This window comes from Pipra filicauda, unplaced genomic scaffold (genome assembly GCF_003945595.2).
Source record: "Pipra filicauda isolate LSUMZ 115617 unplaced genomic scaffold, ASM394559v2 scaffold251_size2273266_pilon, whole genome shotgun sequence".
Taxonomy (NCBI): Eukaryota; Metazoa; Chordata; class Aves; order Passeriformes; family Pipridae; genus Pipra; species Pipra filicauda.
In genome coordinates, this window is record NW_024104367.1 from 1,545,686 (window position 1) to 1,564,346 (window position 18,661).

Here is an 18,661-nt window from a genome sequence, read left to right on the forward strand (position 1 = left end):
TGATAAAAATAAGCCTAAAGGCAGGATACTGTCACCTCATTATTCCATACCCAGCTTACCTTAATTCACACTTGAAAATGGGGCTCTTGATGGTCTCAATCATCATATCAAGGCTAAAATGTTCTCATTATTCATTGTATGGTCTAACAAATGAATGAGGAGCTTCCAATACTTTATCACATGGATGCTCCAGTTTATTAGTCTTTCATCTTTTTTTCTAGTTCCCTCTTCCCTTGACAGCACTTTAAAAGTAGAATCCAGGAATGCATGTGGATTTTCCAGCACTTTGGGATACTGTCTCTCCCAAAGCATCATCTGTGTTCATGATGGTGTCTCCACGTGCATTAGGATGTGAATTTTGGCAGGTTTCCTGGAGCAGGGCATCAATTCGAGCTCTGATGTCCAGTGGCATCCTCTGTAACACACCTCACCATGCTGCAAAAGCTTCCCAGTAGGAACCTTTGCACTAAGGAAAGCGTTCCTGTGTCCATACAGCTTCTGTCACATTGAAAAGTGAGTGATGGGAATTCTGCAGGAGTGCTTGGACAGGGAGTTGGGGCAGCTGAATCACTTTGAACGTTGCAGTTGCATCTCATGATCAAGGCTCAAGGCTTCTATCATGTTTTGATACAAGGTGGAGCCTTATCCCTCTGTTCTGTCAGCACCAAATTCATTCTGTAATGCTACACTTCACAGCTGGTTGCTGTAGTAAGTTTAACACAAGATAGTTTGGGTTTGCATTCTTAATTTGAGGCAGTAGTCCAAAAAGTGAATTCAGATCAATGGCTGTATTATTTAGCTTTTTTCCCCTGGAGTTCAATTCCCACCCCTCAGCTCTGTAGTTAACACACGTCTCTGTTTGAGGCGGCAGAAATGTAGGCTGAGTGCTTATCGGGTCAGTGCTGCTGTTTAATAAACAGTACTTATCTCCTTGAAGCAACACCCTGCCCTAAATAAGTTTGCCTTGGGAGTTGAGCCAGAAATAGCTTCCTTTTTTTTTAAATTTTTTTCTTTAATTGGATCGTAAAAAACAAATCATTGAAAAACTGTTTCAAACGAAAATGCAGGTGGCAGTGGTGCTGCTTTCTGAACAGCTTGGTGCTTTTTTTTCCCCCCTCCATGAGTCATGCAGGTTGTAAAACTGTGTTCACATCTTTCCCCAGGAGTTGTGCCTCTCTCAGCATTTCATCTTATTCTCAAAACTGAGTCTGTGCCCTCACTTTTATTCACTGAAATGCCGGTGGAGGGATGTGGTGATGTTGTTTGGTGATGACCAACATGTCTTTGTGTTGGTCCCTGAACAATTACAGATATGGCTCCACTGTGCCCCTGTGAAGCAAAACCCAATCCCATTTTAATATAGAGGGAGGAGGGTCTATTGCTTAATTACAAAATTACTTTAATTGGCAGCATAAATAGCTTGTTGGGGGTGTATGTCCCCTTCCATGATGCTTGTCTTTGTACTTCCAATTCCTAAGTTTAATTTTTTTTTTATTTCTGAAATCTAGTCATGATGTAGCACAAAAAAGGGAAGGGCAGCGAAATTAGGATGTGGAACTAGATACAGAAATGTTAGAAGGCCTAAAAATAAACAGGAAAGAGAAGGGAATTGCTCAATATTGATAGCAGTTGGCCAGGTAATAGTGGTAAGGACATGCCTGGAATGCAGAGTGTGGGTAACAAGCATTGGAAATGTTAAAATACATAATCCAGGAGCCTGAGTGGAAAATTAAAATATTTTTGAATGGATGGTGTTATGGGGATCATGGAAATACACCAAAAAATCACAAAATAACGTTAATGATTAGGACATGATTTTCAAATGGGGACGTTCCGTTAGGGGAAGATGAAAATAAAAATATGTGCAGTGATGAGCTGTAAAGAATTCAGCAACAGAATGGCTGGAATCATATGTGGGAGACAGATTTCTTTGGGAAAAAGATGGTGAATGAGATTCTGGAGGCGTAGAGGCAGGTGCTTGGTGCACATCCTCCTGATCGGATTTGGGGGTGGATCATGGAAACCTTTGGCATATTGCAAGTGTAAATATTTGTGGGAGTATTTTTTCTGTTATTTCCAGCTGTAGTGATAATGCTATAAATAACTTAGTTAGGTGTCTTACCCACAGCAGAGGATACTTTTCCACCTAATGACACAGGAACTGTGAATTTGCCCCACCAAACAAGGGGATGTGGTGACCGCGGGGCCACCTGAGTGAGCTGATCACCTTCAGAAAAATATGAAGGAAGGAGAGGGCCTGTAAGTGGTGGTAAAAAGTGAAAAGTCATTTCTGAGAAGTCAAGATGTGCGGGAATTAAGAAAAAAAGTTGCCAAAGGTTGAGCAGAACTAGTGAGCTGAGTATTTTGTCTTTCCTTCAGGGTTGGAAGTGGCCAAGGTCAGATGCAGAGGCAGATGTGCTGCTCCTGGCAGGACTGGGTCACAGATAACAGTTGAGCTGAGGTGACACTTTGCTCCATTTCTCAGGGCAGGTGTTGGCACTGCAAAGGCAACTTGGATGGTTAATGTTAAAGTGAGAATTGCTGTATTGCTATTGAAGGCAAAACTGAAGTTTTAAGTCATGGAAATGCAGATCTTCAGCAACAAGTGTCTTTAATGTTTTGATGGAGTTAGTGTTGGAGAATCACAGGCTTTAATGGCAATGTTTATAAAAGAGAGGGGAAAAAGCAAATGGAATTTTGGTGGCACGACATTAAAAGGGTGGATGCCTCAGAATATGTTTGGGAGACAAAATCTGAAACAGGATTTAAAAAAAAATAATAATTTAACAAATCTGCCTAGCATGTTCCCAATATCAAACCAAGTTATCTGGATTCTGATGAAATATTTAGTATGTGGGGAAATTGGTGCTGAAAGTCAAGTTAGTAGGACGGTAAAAATAAGGAGATATTGATGAGTGGGGAAACTGGCCATGGGGAGTCTTGAAGGGTAAAGTGGGGAAATGATGCTACTAATGATGGTAATGGTCTTATTATTTCATTAACAAGCTTTGCATAAATGTTAGGAATAAGTACGTGAAACTTCACCGTGGAGTATAGGAGGCATTGTCAGATTTATGAGAAGAGACTAACAGAAGTAGTTTAGAATTAAGTATTAAATGAGAATTTGGTTTAAATCTAAAAATGCAGTCAGGAGTGCTCAATCTGAAGAAACACAGAGTATAACCTGCCAATGAATAAATAAAAATAGAAGGATGTTTCTGAGCGTTGAAGCATCACAGTTCTGGAACAGCTTTCCAGTAGGGAAAGCAAGGGTGGAAAAGTGGTGAGTGATCTGTTAATGAAGGGATGTGTGTTGTTTCTGGTGCTAGCAGAGAACTGAGTTTGATAATCCCAGGAAACCACACCTGGCTTCTTACATAAGTAATGAGAAGCCTCCTGGGTTACTTCACATGCGAAGGTTTTGCTGCAAGTTGTTATTGCTCCAGACCACAGAACACCTGAGTACTGAGGCTGAAGTTTTCAGTACCTGAGTTGGTACCTCACACACTTCTCTGTGGATTTTAATGGAATTTCCTAGATTGAAACAATGACAAGCAGCTATTGTGCTTCTGCTTCACGTTGTCTGATCTATGTCTGATGTTTGAGCTCAAGAATTCAGTACAGCAGCAATAGAGTATTTGCTCTGATGGCTTTCTGTGTAAAGGAAGCAGTAGGATATAGTTAATTCTAATACATAGTGTTTTCCAGAGAGCTGCAGCGTGGAGGAAAGTGGTGGAAACTCCATTTTATAGGTGTTTGCTTAAATAAAGATGTTTAAGTGATTTGTTTTGAAACCAAGGTTCTTCCCTATAAGGAAGATCTTGGTTATCACTTTCTCAGCAGTGCCCACTTGGACTATGACATTCCCACCTACCTGACTTGTAGTATAGGAAAAATGCAACTGATTTTAAGATTCTGTTCAGTAATCAGGGCTAGGAAATACAGCAAATGGTGAACAAGCATGGGAAGAAGATAGAATTCATGGACTCCTGATAGCAGGGTTTTTTGATTATTTGTATTTTTTTATGCTTTTGATTGTTTAAAAAAAGCTACCAGTTGAAATGTGCTGTGATTCATTGTCAGATAGCCATTGGTAAATTTGTTGAGCTGTCAGTTTGATAGAGCTGATGGCTAAACTGTGCTTTCTCTCTCTTTCAGTGCTCACACCTCCTCCACCGTTGCCACCACCAATACAGGGATATGCCTTTAAACCACCTCCTCGACCAGATTTTGGCACTTCCGGGAGAACAATCAAACTGCAGGCCAACTTCTTTGAAATGGACATTCCTAAAATAGATATCTACCATTATGAATTGGATATAAAGCCAGAAAAATGCCCTAGAAGAGTTAACAGGTAATACTGTGCTTTGCTTTTCCTCAGTTTATTTACAGTCTTGTTTTCCTTTGAAAATGCTGGACCCATGTGCTTTCCCCGATGGCTGAGAGGATGTGTCTGGCTTCAGCCACTGGTTGTATTGATCACTTCCAACTTTGGGGATGCATATCCATCCGTGGGCTCTTTTTTTCCCTCCAAGTCTTTATTTGGATTGAATTCATCAGCATCTTAAGATGCTGCTGATCAAAGCCACTGGTGACAGATGGATAAACTGTACTAGCTCTAGTGGAACTGGGTCAGTGTGAGCCAACTTTTTAAATATGATTTAGTATTGCTTGTTTAAATATTGAAGTGCAATTGATGAGTCCTTCAGCAGGGAGTTGGTGTAACCAGCTTGTTTTCCCACCTTTCCCTACTCCCAAAGGAAGGAAAAACCAATTTGTTTGTGCTGCTGTGAGAGGATCGTAGAGGTACTAAATTAGGTAAGAAATTATCCTCCATCGGTAGATTCTATATAAGGGAAAACTGTGCTCCTGAAACAGATAGCAAGGTGGCCCAGGAAACAAGCAGGCAGGTCTTGCACTTGGCATGTGTGCCTTGTTAGTCAGAGTGTGCAGCTTCATTGACTTGAAAAAGAGCAGCGTTGCCAGAAGTGAAACTTGAGAACGAGACTTGGCACTGACTGGAAAACCACAAGTGTCATCATCATAACTACCTACATGTCAGCTGTAGAGGATCAGAATGGCTTGTTTATATATTCAAGAGCAAAACCTTTCCTTGTTAAAAAAGGTCACATGGGTGGAATATGAAATCATGAAAATGAACGAAGTGTGGAGTCAAAAAAGCCACCTGAAAGCCACGGTTTTCTTAACGTGATTTAATAAACCTGAGGGCATTCTCTGTTGTTATTCTGAGGAGTTGGTGATGATAGTGTTTTTATAAAGCAGCATCACTCTGCTTTGCTGTCCTTTTTTTTTTTCCTGTGGTGATCTGTTATAAATTTAATTTTTCAAGTAGTCGAGAACTGAGTTCAGTTTTAAAAACAAAGACTGTTGTTAAATGTATTAAGCTGAACTCTCTTCTTGCCCAAGGGCAAATGCTGATTTCACCCACGTGCTGCTCCTACTGCACTGGACCACTGAAAAACACTTTGAGCAGTCACTTTTTTCACAGTGGGAGCCATGAGGGCTTTGCTTTCATTAACTGATATTCCTGCCACTGCTCCAGCCCTCAGAACTGCTGCTGGCTGATCCACAGTGATCCACATTGCCTCTGTAGCTCCTCTGGGAGCTGAGTGCTGCACGGCTTGTGTGTGTTGTAGTTCTGTGTGATCACTGTTATGGTCCTGCACGTGGGTGCTTGCCAGTGGCAGAGAGCATACTTATTAAAGCAGTTTTTCCTCACTGAAAAGGCAGATTATGTTCAGCAGCAAGTTTTCTCCACTGCCAGCTCTTGTCCCGCTCTGCTTTGTCAGGTTGGTCACTCCTCTGTTGTAACAGGAGTGGGGACAGATCTGCACAGATTAAATGCCCTTTGCAGTAAGCAGAGATGTCATAAATGCATTCAGCAGTGGTGTGGTGCACGTTTCTCAGTGCAGTATGGTAAGAATACAGATTGGATTCACTTACTGAACTGTATGTTTTATTTCTTCTGAGTTCTTACTGCTGTGTGTATTACCCTGTAATGTACCTGCACTCACCTGCCCCTACCTGGGTTGTTGTGAGCTGTGACCTTTCAGTCCTATGTGTGTACTGGGATACATGGGATATGGGATATCTGTATATGGGATTATGCAGGATGCACGTGTAATCCAATTCTAGATGATGCTTTTTTCCAGCTGGCTTACATGTTTCTAGTATTTTGGTTATGTAATTCAGATGTATATTTTCAGTAAGTAGTTTTTATGATTACTTTACATGTTGTCACCTCTAAAAAGGATAGAGGAAGATTTTTTTTTTTACTCTACTCCCTCATCTGTCCCAGCTTCATTCTTCAGTTTTACTCTAGGACTTACTCCAGCTCATGCTGTGGTCCTGCAGGTCCCTGCAGGATGTGTAGTGTACGTGCAAGTTCCACACTGAGACATGAGCTGGAGCAGGACTGGGAAACACACAGCTGAGACAACGTGCTGCTGTGCCAAATTAATACAGTCTGGCTGCAATTCTTCATGTGTGGCAGAAAGGCCAGGTCTATTTGGGGAGTTGGACAGGCTGAGTGAGCAGTGTGAGTTTGGTTATACACTTTAATTCACGAGGACTTGTTCAGCGTGGAGGATGAACTGTGGGTCCAGTTGCTGGCCCAGAGTTCTTGGTGTGCTTACAGGAGCTCAATAGAACAGTAGTCCCAAAGGGCTGAAGTTGGTGAATTTGTAAATAACTCTTCTTTTAACTTCACATGGAGAAAATAACATAGTTTTCATTGATATCTCCACCCACGGCTGAGAAGCTCTGTTGCTAAATGTGGATGTGGTTTGAAGCTTGAAAACATTAAGTGGAAGTGTTCATTTTTTTTTTATATAAAGCAGTTCACAGTCAGAAGAACTTGCTCAGAAAGAGAGTGGAGTTTCCCTAGCTCAATCTTTAACTCAAGGTTGAAAAACACCTCCTTCCTCCCACCCTTCAAATTATCTACTTGTTCAGTCAGACACTGCAGACCTGAGGCAGATATTACTGGGTCAGGTTTGATTCATACTGCACAGGAAGTCATAAGAATTTCTTTCAGTGGTCACATCTTATTTTAAGATAAGTCTTGGGACACAGCAAAGAAATTGCCAGTTAAAACAGTCTTAATTCTTTTCTTGAATGAGCTCAGAGTTTCATCTCAGGTTTTGCAGCACTCTCATACTTGACTGTGTGCTGGGTTAATTCTCTTGCCAAGTGGAGGTGTATGAAGCACTCACCTGCAGCATCTCTGAGCTGGTAGTTGTCAGCAGTGCTGAAGGAACAGTGGTTTCCTTTCTCTGTTGTTTTAAGTTCTTAATGCCCTTTTGCCCCAGGCTGTGTGTTCAGATTGCAGATTGCTGATGGATTTTGAATATCACACATGGCCTCAAGGATGTCTCTCTGGGACACTGGGACCAAAGACCTTTGGCATCAAAGGGTGTTATTACTCCAGCTGACCTCCCATGGCTGCTGAACTGCTTTGCATGACCAGTGTGTAAACACTGTGGTTTGACAAGAACTGTGTGAGTGGTTTCCCCATTCATACAGACATGCAGCCTAATTCCAGCCATGCTTAAATGAATATTTTTAATATGCACAGGTCCCGGTGAAAGGGCATATCCAGCTCTGTTGGATGGATCCCAGTTTTTCTGGGGACATGAAAAAATTGAATTTAAAAGTTATCCTGGTGCAATGCAAAAAGTTTGCATGTTGCTGTCATCATAGAACTGTCATCATTACACTGAGGCTGTAAGATGGGATAGTGATATTTTTGAAAGCTGCTTAGTCTGCTGAGTTTTTGCTCTCTGGTCCTCTGCAGAAAGGGCTGTGGGACAGGGAAGCAGAAGCCCCAGGAGATACCCAGCACCTCTTGTTTTGAGCGTGAGAAAGCACAAGCTTTCACTTCACCACTTTCATTAGATCACAGAAAAGAGGAAGGAAAGTTTAAACCTGAAAAAGCTAAAAATAGCAGTTTTAAGAAAACAGTATAGTCTAGGAAAAGATTGCATTCATTCAGAACAGTCAAACAAATCTTGCCTTTAATAGCCAAAAATGGACAATCCTTTCATTTACCTAATATCTGTATTGGTAAATATTAGTGTTAGTATTCGTCTGCTACTTAACATTCGAAGTAAAACGTTGAATTAACTTAATCTTTTTGTATTTTCAGAGAAATAGTGGAGCATATGGTTCAGCACTTTAAAACCCAGATTTTTGGGGACCGCAAACCAGTGTTTGATGGAAGAAAAAACCTTTACACAGCTATGCCACTTCCCATCGGGAGAGATAAAGTAAGTTTTAAATAGAAAAGTTTCTAGTTGAAGATTTTAAGGTGGTATTTTCAGAGCCTGTCTAACAGCTGATAGAACAGATTGTTTCTGGAGTAGATGTCTCCTGCTGTTGTCGCTCTGCTCAGGGTGTGGTTTGCCAGGACTCAAGTGTTGTTGCTGTTGGAGTGGTCACTCCCCCTTCCATCTCCCTTCTTTCTTCCCTCTCTTCCTCTCCTCTGGTGTGGTTTCTGCTGCATTGGTGAGCTGGATCAGCTGCCCCAGACACTGGACCAGCTCCAGACTGGCACTGGGGAGAAAGTGAGAACAGAGCTGAGTTTAGAGGGGACTGGGAACACCCTCCAGGCAGCAGCAGCTGTTCTCTCACCTCGCTAATCTCATCAAGGCTCACTCTAAGCTTATTCTCTCTATCAGTAGCTGGAAGAAGCTCCTCCATCTCTCTGTTGCCTGTATAGAACCTCTTCCCTAATCCTTTATGACTGAGAGCCAAACTAATTTAAACTGCACAGGTTAAGACCTGCTATCTTAGCCCTGGGGCAGTTGGAGGGGACTGTTCTCTTTGCCAGCTCTCCGTGGGGCGGTGACCTCTTTGGGCTCTGGTTGGAGCTGCTCCAGTGCCCATTGACTGGTGAAGTAGAAGGGACTCTGTTGGAATATGCTAACACACAAGCCCTATAAAATAACTTAGCCTGGGCATCTGTGATCTGATACCAGTTTGAATTTTCCGTGGCCTTTTTATCGTTAATTTTCATTCATTTTTCATTCCTGATGGTAGTACAGTAAGTCCCTTCTGCTATGGGTGCAAGGTGAGGCCTGCACAGTTACAGGGAAGGACTATCCTATCCCATAAGAGTTGATTACAACCTCAAGAGACAAAAATAAAATGTAAGGGGTAAAGGGGAATACAGAAAAATGTAGAAACTGGGAACAGAGCTCAGGTCTTCTGAAATTCAGCAGCTCTAAAATAGTTCTTTGCTGTCCCATACTGTTTGCCTGTGCAGTGCTTGACATAGTTAATAGTTCTACCTGAATCAAGCTCTTAATCTCATATGTGAAATTTTTATTCCCTCCCAATCTGTGTAAGTGAATGTCGTGCAGTAAAGGTCAATCTCTCCTCCAGTCTTAATTACTCTTCATTAACCAATAAGGTAATGTCTGGGTAAACTATAAAGGGCTCATTAAAAGTATTAGAGATTACTCTTTTTTTCCTCATCCAGGAAAAAAGTTCCCGATCTTGCCAGAGTGATGATCACATGGAATAGGTGGTCGCTGAGGAGGTGTTTTTAGTGGAGGTTTAGTGGACAGTTCAGATGGTTTCATCTGTGGCTCACATTTAGGCTCACTTTCAATAAACTCCTGGTTTTTTTACTGTTTCCCATGGGATACAGGACACTGTCAGTTGTTCTGCTCTACATGTATTAATGTTCCCCTGGAGGAAAGAGCTAATAGAGATAAACCTTGAGCCGTTTAAAATCGGACGTGGGGAAATTTAGCTTAATGCAGGAAATTTTTAGATGGTGCTAAATTGGTTTAAGCATGATTTAAACCAGTGTGAAGCTTGTAGGTATTAGGACTTTGCTCCAGCATAATTAGATTAAGTTTCTTTGGTGGGGTTTTCTTTGTTCTGTACATAAAAAATGAGTAAGCTTGCTGCACATCTGATTACATTTAGGATCATATTGAAAAGATTCATGAACATACAGTGATTAATAGATGATCCTTAATCTAAGTGGAAGATCTTAGCTTACTTGCAGTATGCATTGGTGGTGGAAGAACTGGTGCTAAACAGAGGGCTGACACCAAATTGCACTCTCTCCTCATCTCTTGTTGGTAGTGGTTGTTGTGGCCTGGGTTTTTTTGGTCTTTGCTGACAGCTCTGCTTCTTTTATAACTTTTTCTGTGTATATAAATACTCTTCTGCTTAGCTTTCCTGGTTATCAAATCTGTTTTCATTCTTTCCTTATTGTACCTTATTTTCACTCTTTAATTTCTTCATTTCTTTAGACCTTTCAGAACAAATATGGAATATGTAAATATTAATATGATATTTTCTTTTTTACTTGTACATATTGAGAAGAAAGACAGTGTTAAGGTAGGAAGATATTTAATAGTCTCCTCTTTCCTCATATGTTCAAGCAGCAAACCCAGGTCACCTCCAACAGCAGCTTTGTACTCAATTCCTGCATTACATATGTATCTCCCTAAAATGTCCCTCTGCAATTAAAAGCTAGAATTTAATTTTAATTGAACTTGAGAGTTCTCTCACCTAGCAAGATACAGGAACATCTGATAGATCTTAACCTACATCTTAATTAGTCTTTAATTAGAAAAACAGTAATTATGAATGAACCATTCAGAGCAGTTGGATACAGCAATCCTGCTGCTGTTCCCTTTTCCAGAAGGAAAATCTCAGTCCTGTCCATGGCCACAAACCCCTCTCTCTGTTTGAAGTACTGCTGAGAGCTCTGTACATGACAGAAGCAGAGCTCTTTCCTACATCCATAGCTTGAGGTTTTCACACAAGGCTGTGGGAGGTAGGCAACCAGATATTTGATTGGGAACTGTTCATCTGCTTTCCCCTGAATCCATGGGAAGGAAAAGCTCTTGGATTAATAGAGAAAAGGTACTTTGTATGCTCAAAACACAAAATAATTATGTAATGTTGCCTATATTTTATACAGAAGAAAGAGTACTAAGAATTCCCCAAAAACACATGGTCAGGTTTAATTTTTATTATTTTTAAACAGTGCTATTATGATTTGTATTAGTAATTCAGACCACATCAACTTCAAGACCTATTCTTTTTAACAATGGCTTTAAAATTTTTCTACAGGCTTAATGATTTTTTTCATCCTGACAGTAAAATCCCTTTCATTTAGTTCCTTTAGCTGCAAAATTATGTTAACTGTCTTGCAGTTTAGCAGTGGGTATAGCAGGTAGCAGGTTAGTGACTGAGATTGTAAATTTTTTTTATTATTTGGGGATAGATTATAAATCAAACATTAAATTTTGCTGTAGAGTTTATCCCTAATAGTTACGGACATAGTAAAATTCCCATTTAAAATTACTTTCTTTTTGAAATTTTTCTTGTTATGTTTACTCTGTCAAACATAAATGTGTTCATTTGTCCTTTAAACTATAGGGTGGAATAAATAAAATATTACTGAAAGATATAGACTCTGATTAGCAGTGCCTGAAAGTATATGTGAACTTGTGCATGAGGATTAAGGACACATTTTTTTATATTTTTGTGTTTTGTTTTGTTTTTTTTTTTAACTACACATAAACTTTCAGTAGTGTGTAAATGAAGTGAGATATTTAAGGGGAAAAAAAACCAAACAGGAAAGTTGGATTTAAAACTTACTTATTTGAGCAGTGACTCTTAATTCAGCTCTTCTGAAGTGGAGTCAGACCCAGCAGCAAAAACTGCTTGGGCCAAATTCAGCAGTCACAGCTCTGCTAAACTTCATCAGTGTTGGCAGTCGAACACCTGGAATAGAAATTCTTCAGTGCTGGGTCGTTTATTTCCACCAGGGACACGGATACTGCAACACATTCTTCATCTTCCATTCTATCATGGTGAAGGAGTTTTCTGAATAGACACCAGGGGAGGGCGAAAAAAAGTAAAATTAAATCTTTTGTTTAGATTAAGGGTGCCAACAATTATTAATAATGAGATTAGTTGTGTATTAAGAGTATTGGGAATAAGTGTAGAATGGTTTTGGTTGGAAGGGACCTTAAAGGTCATGTCATTCCAACTCCCTACCATAGGCAGGGCCACCTCCATTAGACCAAGTTGCTCAAGCAGAAATTACAAAACTTGATTTGGAGGAGGAGAGAGGTTTAAAGGAAAATACACCTCAGGAGCGACAGACTCTTCCACCTGCTGTACATGAGAGCCAAGTTGAGGACCTTTTCATGGTGTGATGGAAAAAAAGGTTTCATGGAGAACTTCCAGCCTGTGTGAGCTGAAAACTTGTCCCTGTCTTTGCACAGATTTGAGCTGAGCTGACCTTCTGGGCCAGATTCACCCCCGTGACCCCGTGATTAGACTCCAGTTCCCGTTGCTCTCCCACGGCCGTGCAGCTCCTTCCTCTGCTCGGGTCTCCTGGGGAATGACGTTTGTGCTCGAGGAGAGATGCAGCTGTAATATTAATTTTGTGTGCCTACTATAGATGGTCAGCTCATTTTGGGGGCACAGGGGAAGGCTTGTTATTTGTGTTTTATCTTTCCTTCCTATTTTTGGACAGAAGAATCGAACTGTCGCAAGAGACCAGATGCTGGCAGATCCTGGTTTGCTGTTACCCACCTATTATTTTTGCTGGCCCACTAATTGCAGTTTGTCTGTTAAGTGGATGCCTTTTGTATTTAAATTGCAAGCTCCCTAGGACAGGAAAATACAACGTTTTTTGTTTGTATCCAGCACAAAGGATACTCTGATCTTGTTATTTCTTGTAGTCACTCCCACAACTGCTAATCATTTCAGACAAGCCTTAATTTTAGTCGGCTTAAGAACTTGGGTGCTCAGACTTTCTTTAAGAAAGAGGAGAAATCAGCATTACAAATAATTACAAGTAATTGGATGAAGTAATTTACCATAATGTAGTTTGTCAGTGCTTTTTTAGACAAAAAAATTCAAAGTAGGCATAAGATGGCATAAGATGTTTCGTGCCTAATATCATCATTAGTACTTGGGGGTCACCATTTATTCTTTCTTTGGTATTTAAAAATAAGAGTGTTTTGGCTTGGTGGGTTTTGTGGGTTTTGTGGTTTTTGGGGGGGGTTGGTGTTTGGTTTTTTAATCTCTGTTTTAAAGCTCCTGTTTTCTCTTGTTTGAACTGTGTCTACAGCAGTAGTATATAAAGCACTCGGGTGCTCTAGAGAGCAAATACCAGAAATTCATGAGTCTTGGCAGGTGGTGACAGCCCATGTTTTATTTTGGGCGTGCAGGAGCTGACATGAGCAGTGATGCATTGGGACGTGGTAGGGATCTGAAATCAGGTTATCGGATCTTCACCGAGACCTCCCGGTTGATACAAGCGCTCCCAAATTACAGTGTTGCCTGACAGAGGGAGATAGCTGCTAGCTGGGAAGCACTCCAGGTTTCTGAAATACACCTCTGGGAAGATCTCAGCTGCAAAAAGAGGCTGTACCTAATGCATATTGTTGCTTCATCACTGCTTTTTGTCTTCTCCCGTGCTTTATAGGGCTGTTCAGAGGAATCCATCGTCCCTTCCGAGCCCCTTCCATTTCCCCCCCTCTTTCAATGGAAAGAATCATCTTGGTTTGTTGTTTGGCATTGTTGCAGGTGGAGCTGGAGGTCACGCTGCCAGGAGAAGGAAAGGACAGAATATTTAAGGTGGCTATAAAGTGGATGTCCTGTGTGAGTTTGCAGGCTTTACATGATGCTCTTTCTGGCCGGCTGCCAAGTGTCCCGTTTGAGACCATCCAGGCACTGGATGTAGTGATGAGGCACTTGCCTTCCATGAGGTGAGGGGAAGACCTTGACGTGGTTTAGGTGTTATTTAAATCGCTTTGGTGGCCTTTTTGGGTAGGATGTGCTTTCATAGCCCAACCACAGCAGATGGCAGGCTCAGGCAAGGGGTAACACGGTGCTTTTGGCTCATCCGGTGGGATTAGGAGCCTCCAGCCTGGGACACGAGACCCTTCCCCCAGTGTTCTGGCTCCCTGTTTGTGTGCTTTCGGCTCAGGGGTGTCCTGCCATCTCCCTCTTTTCCCTGTAGCCTTGGAGAAGGAAACTCTCCTCGAGTGGGAAGTACTTGGAGGTTGGTAGAGGTGGAAGGGTGGTTTTAAATCAACTTGTTACCCTTTTCCTATGTGTCCTTGGGCAGATGTTCATTGCCAGTTCTGTATAAAGGATACAGTGCTGGGGGGACATTAATGGCACCCTATATGGCTATTTTTATAGAAAAGAAAAACTGAAAAACTACTTGACTTGTTTTATTTTCCAAGTAAGTGGGATCTACAGTATTTTCAGTCACACCCAAGAGATACTGGGCTTAATTCTGCTGCCATGAAACAGGTCACTTAAGACCACTGTGCAAATTATATTCAATTGGAAAGTAAAGTTTAGTAGGGCTGAACATTTCCATTTTGAAGGGCTAAACAGGGAATATGAGTTAAACTTATGCAAATTACTTTAAATAGCCTTATAGTATGTTGACTTTATCCTCATGTTATGGATTAAAAAGGTTTTTAACTTTAATCAGGTTTTACAGCACAGAAAACAGCCCATACTGTCAGGTAGTTTGTTCAGAGGATCATACTGGCTCTGGATATGATCGGTTTGCTATTAAGTGTGCAGTACTTAATTATCAAGAGGAAGGATGTATCAGAAATATTTATTAGATCATTTGTTTACCCACACATAATGTCTGTTGTGTTTCAGAGTACGCACAAGTAAGGGGAGAGATTATTGTGTTGGTGTTTAAATAGCAGAGATGTTTAATTCTTTTCTTACTGAAGCACAGCTGAATTTTTAATAGAATGCAAATAAAAATGCTTTTTGTCTGAATTGGTAGATATATTAAAGAGTATACTGAAAATGAAGTTAAACTTGAGTAGTAGCCAGTTTCTTACTGTAATGAGCTGGATTTTAGAGGTGTAACCAGAGTCCTGCCAGGAATCTCAGATTATTGGTACTTTGAATCTCTGACATTTCTGTGCTTTTGTGAACAGGAATTTTTTTTTTTGCTTTAGTTGTCTGATGTGCATTTCTTTGCTTTATTGCAGGTATACTCCCGTGGGGAGATCTTTTTTTACAGCATCAGAAGGGTGCTCAAATCCTTTGGGTGGTGGCAGGGAGGTTTGGTTTGGCTTCCATCAGTCAGTCAGACCTTCATTGTGGAAAATGATGTTAAATATTGATGGTAGGTGCTACAAAATATAATGTATTGTTTCTTCTTTCTCAAATACAGTTCCATTTGTTGGATTTCTTAAAAATGTTCTTAAAAATGTTCTTAAAAATGTTCTTAAAAATGTTCTTAAAAATGTTCTTAAAAATGTTCTTAAAAATGTTCTTAAAAATGTTCTTAAAAATGTTCCTCTGTGTTGTTGCAACACACCATTAATGTTTTTGTCTGCAGTGTCTGCAACTGCATTTTACAAAGCACAGCCAGTGATCGAGTTCGTATGTGAAGTTCTGGACTTCAAAAGTATTGAAGAACAACAAAAACCTCTGACAGATTCCCAAAGGGTAAAGTTTACCAAAGAAATAAAAGGTAATAAATTATATGAAACTGCTTTATTCATCTGATGTGTTACCATGACATCTGCAAAATACTTTCTGTATCAGTCACTGTATTTGGAGATAAAAGCTTAATATTTTTCACTTTTGAAACATATCAGTAGTGCCAATCCCAGTTCCATGACAAAGATACTCCAGTTCCTAATCTGTTGATTTCTAAATATTTACAAAGATTGGGATTTCATGTTTTTTTAATTACCCAAGCTTAAATTTTTCCAATTGCTGATGTTGGGATTTTCATATTCCAGTTCCACTCAACAGTACAATTCCAACTCCAGTTACTGATATGAGGATGTTTATATTCCAGATTTTACTATTAATTAACAATGTGGTTTTGCATGCTTAGGTATATTTCATACATACACTCTCCTGGAAGTAAATTACAGTTATTCTGCTGTATAGTGGCTGAAGCAAAGAGTCCAGGAGGAAGAAGTCTTACTGGTTTTGTTCACTTAAGGTTTCTCCTGGAAAACGGAGATCCTTCTTCCTGATATTCTTGGTAGAAAGAAAACAAGTTAAAAAAGAAAAACTCCATAAATCTATCCTGCACCTTCCTTTCTTGTTTCCACAAAATGCACACAAAATTACCTTTGCCCAGCTAGAAGTTAGCATGAAAAGTATAAGTGAATCCAGAGTTTGTGTTGGTTGTAAATGTTCTGAAAAAATATCAGGCACTGAGTTGCTTCATTCCATGAGCTCCTGGAGGCTGTTTGGGTGTTTTTTCTTCCCCACTCCCGATCCATGAGTTCAGGGCTGGCTGCAATAGTTGGAGGTCTCACAGACATTGTATGTTTAGACCAAAAATATAAACAAGGTTTTTTGTTTCAAGGAGGTTGTGTGCCCTTTCTGTCCTTTCCCCATCCCGGACTTCCTTGGAGGTAAGAACTGGAGTTCTCAGGATGTGTTCAGCGTCATCTGTGAACTCCTGGGCCTTTGGGATTTCATCTTGTCTCTAAAATTCTGTGTTGAACTTTGGCTGAAGCTCGGCGGCTCTGAATTTGAAGGCTGTAAATTGCTGGTTTTGAGTTCTCTGTGGGGATACCCTTTGGTGCTAAAGAGTAAATGGCTTCACTGCACAGTTTAAGTGGTCTTGTGCAGCAGTTTAGAGGCTGACACCTTGATTTTGAAGAGGTGGTGATATATGTTTTCCGATTTTTAGGTCTAAAGGTGGAGATAACACACTGTGGACAAATGAAAAGGAAGTACAGAGTGTGCAATGTCACCAGACGACCAGCAAGCCACCAAACGTAAAGGATTTTGCTGCTTTTTAAGCATGTTTGGTCTCAAGCTGGAAAAACACCTCGCTTGCATTGCTGACATAAGAAAATTTGCTTGAAAAATGATGCTTTTTTTGGTTGATACCCTTAAAATATACCAGTATTTTCCCAGCTTTGCTGTTCTTTTTGTTCTGTTTTATACTATAATGAAGACCATGGCATTTGAACCAATTGCTTCATTTTGAATTTGAGGAGTTTTTTGGTTGGTTGGGTTTTTCTTCTTTCTTCCTTTCTTTTTTGGATTTCTTCAACATTGGAAGAACAGAGTGTCCTGTTCATAGCCTGCTGTTTCTCACAACTTTCAAATAGAACAGTAATGCCCGCTGGGATCAACTTTCTAATCTTGCTTATTGCCAATCTATTTTTCCTCTGGAAAAAAATGTTTCTTTTTAATCACTAACCAGAGGTTTGCAGATAACTTGAATATGGAGGTATTGAATCTCATTTTTAAGGAAGTAATATAAGGAACAAAACTGATAGCAGCTTTTTTACAAGAAGATAACTGATGGTATCTAAATCTAGCATTTCATTGTTCGGGCTTTGTTTTGTGCTCTTTCAATAAGCTTAACTTGTGCCAAGAAATGTATTGAGGAACTGTGGGAAAGTATTTTGCATGAAGTAACAGCTTCTTTTCATATTTGCTTTCCAATAGATTCCCACTTCAGCAGGAGAATGGACAAACAGTTGAATGCACTGTAGCTCAGTATTTCAAGGACAGGCATAAATTAGTTTTACGCTATCCTCACCTTCCATGTTTACAAGTTGGACAGGAGCAGAAACACACATACCTTCCTCTGGAGGCAAGTAAACTCATGGATAATACTGTATTCTGGGACTGGGGGAAGGGGGACAGAGGGGAAGAAGGTTCAAATGTTGACAAACTGCTTTTTGAGTAGCCAACTTCAGAAATTCTGTAGCGCAGCAATGAACCAAAAAACAGTTGCATTTTGGTTTTTCATTTCCTTTCTGTGGTGGATATTTTAGGTGTGCAACATAGTGGCAGGACAAAGATGCATAAAGAAACTCACTGACAATCAAACTTCCACTATGATTCGAGCCACTGCCAGATCAGCACCGGACCGTCAAGAGGAGATCAGCAAGTTGGTGAGTGTTGTGTCAAACACGAGTGGGGTGTTGTGAGGAACTTAATTTTGCCTGCCTTTGGCAGGTACTGAATGTGTTCATGCCCTGCATACAAGTGATGAGCTTGTTTTTTATCAATTTTTTTAATTCCAGATGCGGAGTGCAAGTTTTAACACCGACCCTTATGTTCGGGAATTTGGGATAATGGTCAAAGATGAAATGACGGATGTGACCGGCAGAGTCCTCCAGCCTCCCTCAATCCTCTATGGAGGCAGGGTATGTCCAAGGGATACTGTACCCAAGGGATACACACCAGTCTGTGATGGCTTCCAGCACCAGCTGGGATAACTCCTGTAATATGGCTGTTTTAAATTAGTTATGTTGGATGTAAGGGGTAAAGTTGGCATAGGTGTAATGTTTGGAATTTACATTTAGGTTCTCAAAGTCCTTAAATGTAATGGCTGTGTTGCATCTCCTTCAGTTGCTTCCTTATTTCTGAAAGCAAAGCTGGGTTAAAAATGTGTCTGTGTAAACTCAGAAGGGTGGTTGGGCACTGGAACAGGCACATGCCTGTCAGGCACGTGGTGGGATTCTTGGGGTTGTCCTGTGCAGGGCCAGGAGGTGGACTTGGATGATCCTTGTGAGTCCCTTCCAACTCAGGGTATTCCATGCTTCACTATTTACCAGTACTTAGTGGTGTGCAAAATATTCATAGTATTTAAATTAGGTCCCTCTTGGAAAAGTTCACT

At 40.5% G+C, this 18,661-nt stretch overlaps 1 protein-coding gene across 2 annotated transcripts in view; it reads left to right on the forward strand.

Annotated features, from left to right (window-relative positions):
* Window positions 1-18,661, forward strand: part of AGO2 (argonaute RISC catalytic component 2) — a 53,053-nt gene that overhangs the window by 13,034 nt on the left and 21,358 nt on the right. The window contains exons 2-10 of one of the 2 annotated variants that reach the window (XM_027713042.2): window positions 4,159-4,354; window positions 8,168-8,288; window positions 13,591-13,775; window positions 15,039-15,175; window positions 15,392-15,526; window positions 16,712-16,799; window positions 17,482-17,629; window positions 17,814-17,933; window positions 18,066-18,188. In XM_027713042.2, coding sequence (XP_027568843.1) covers window positions 4,159-4,354; window positions 8,168-8,288; window positions 13,591-13,775; window positions 15,039-15,175; window positions 15,392-15,526; window positions 16,712-16,799; window positions 17,482-17,629; window positions 17,814-17,933; window positions 18,066-18,188 — 1,253 coding nt within the window. The remainder of the gene's footprint in view (window positions 1-4,158; window positions 4,355-8,167; window positions 8,289-13,590; window positions 13,776-15,038; window positions 15,176-15,391; window positions 15,527-16,711; window positions 16,800-17,481; window positions 17,630-17,813; window positions 17,934-18,065; window positions 18,189-18,661) is intronic. The other variant, XM_027713043.2, reaches the window with a different exon arrangement.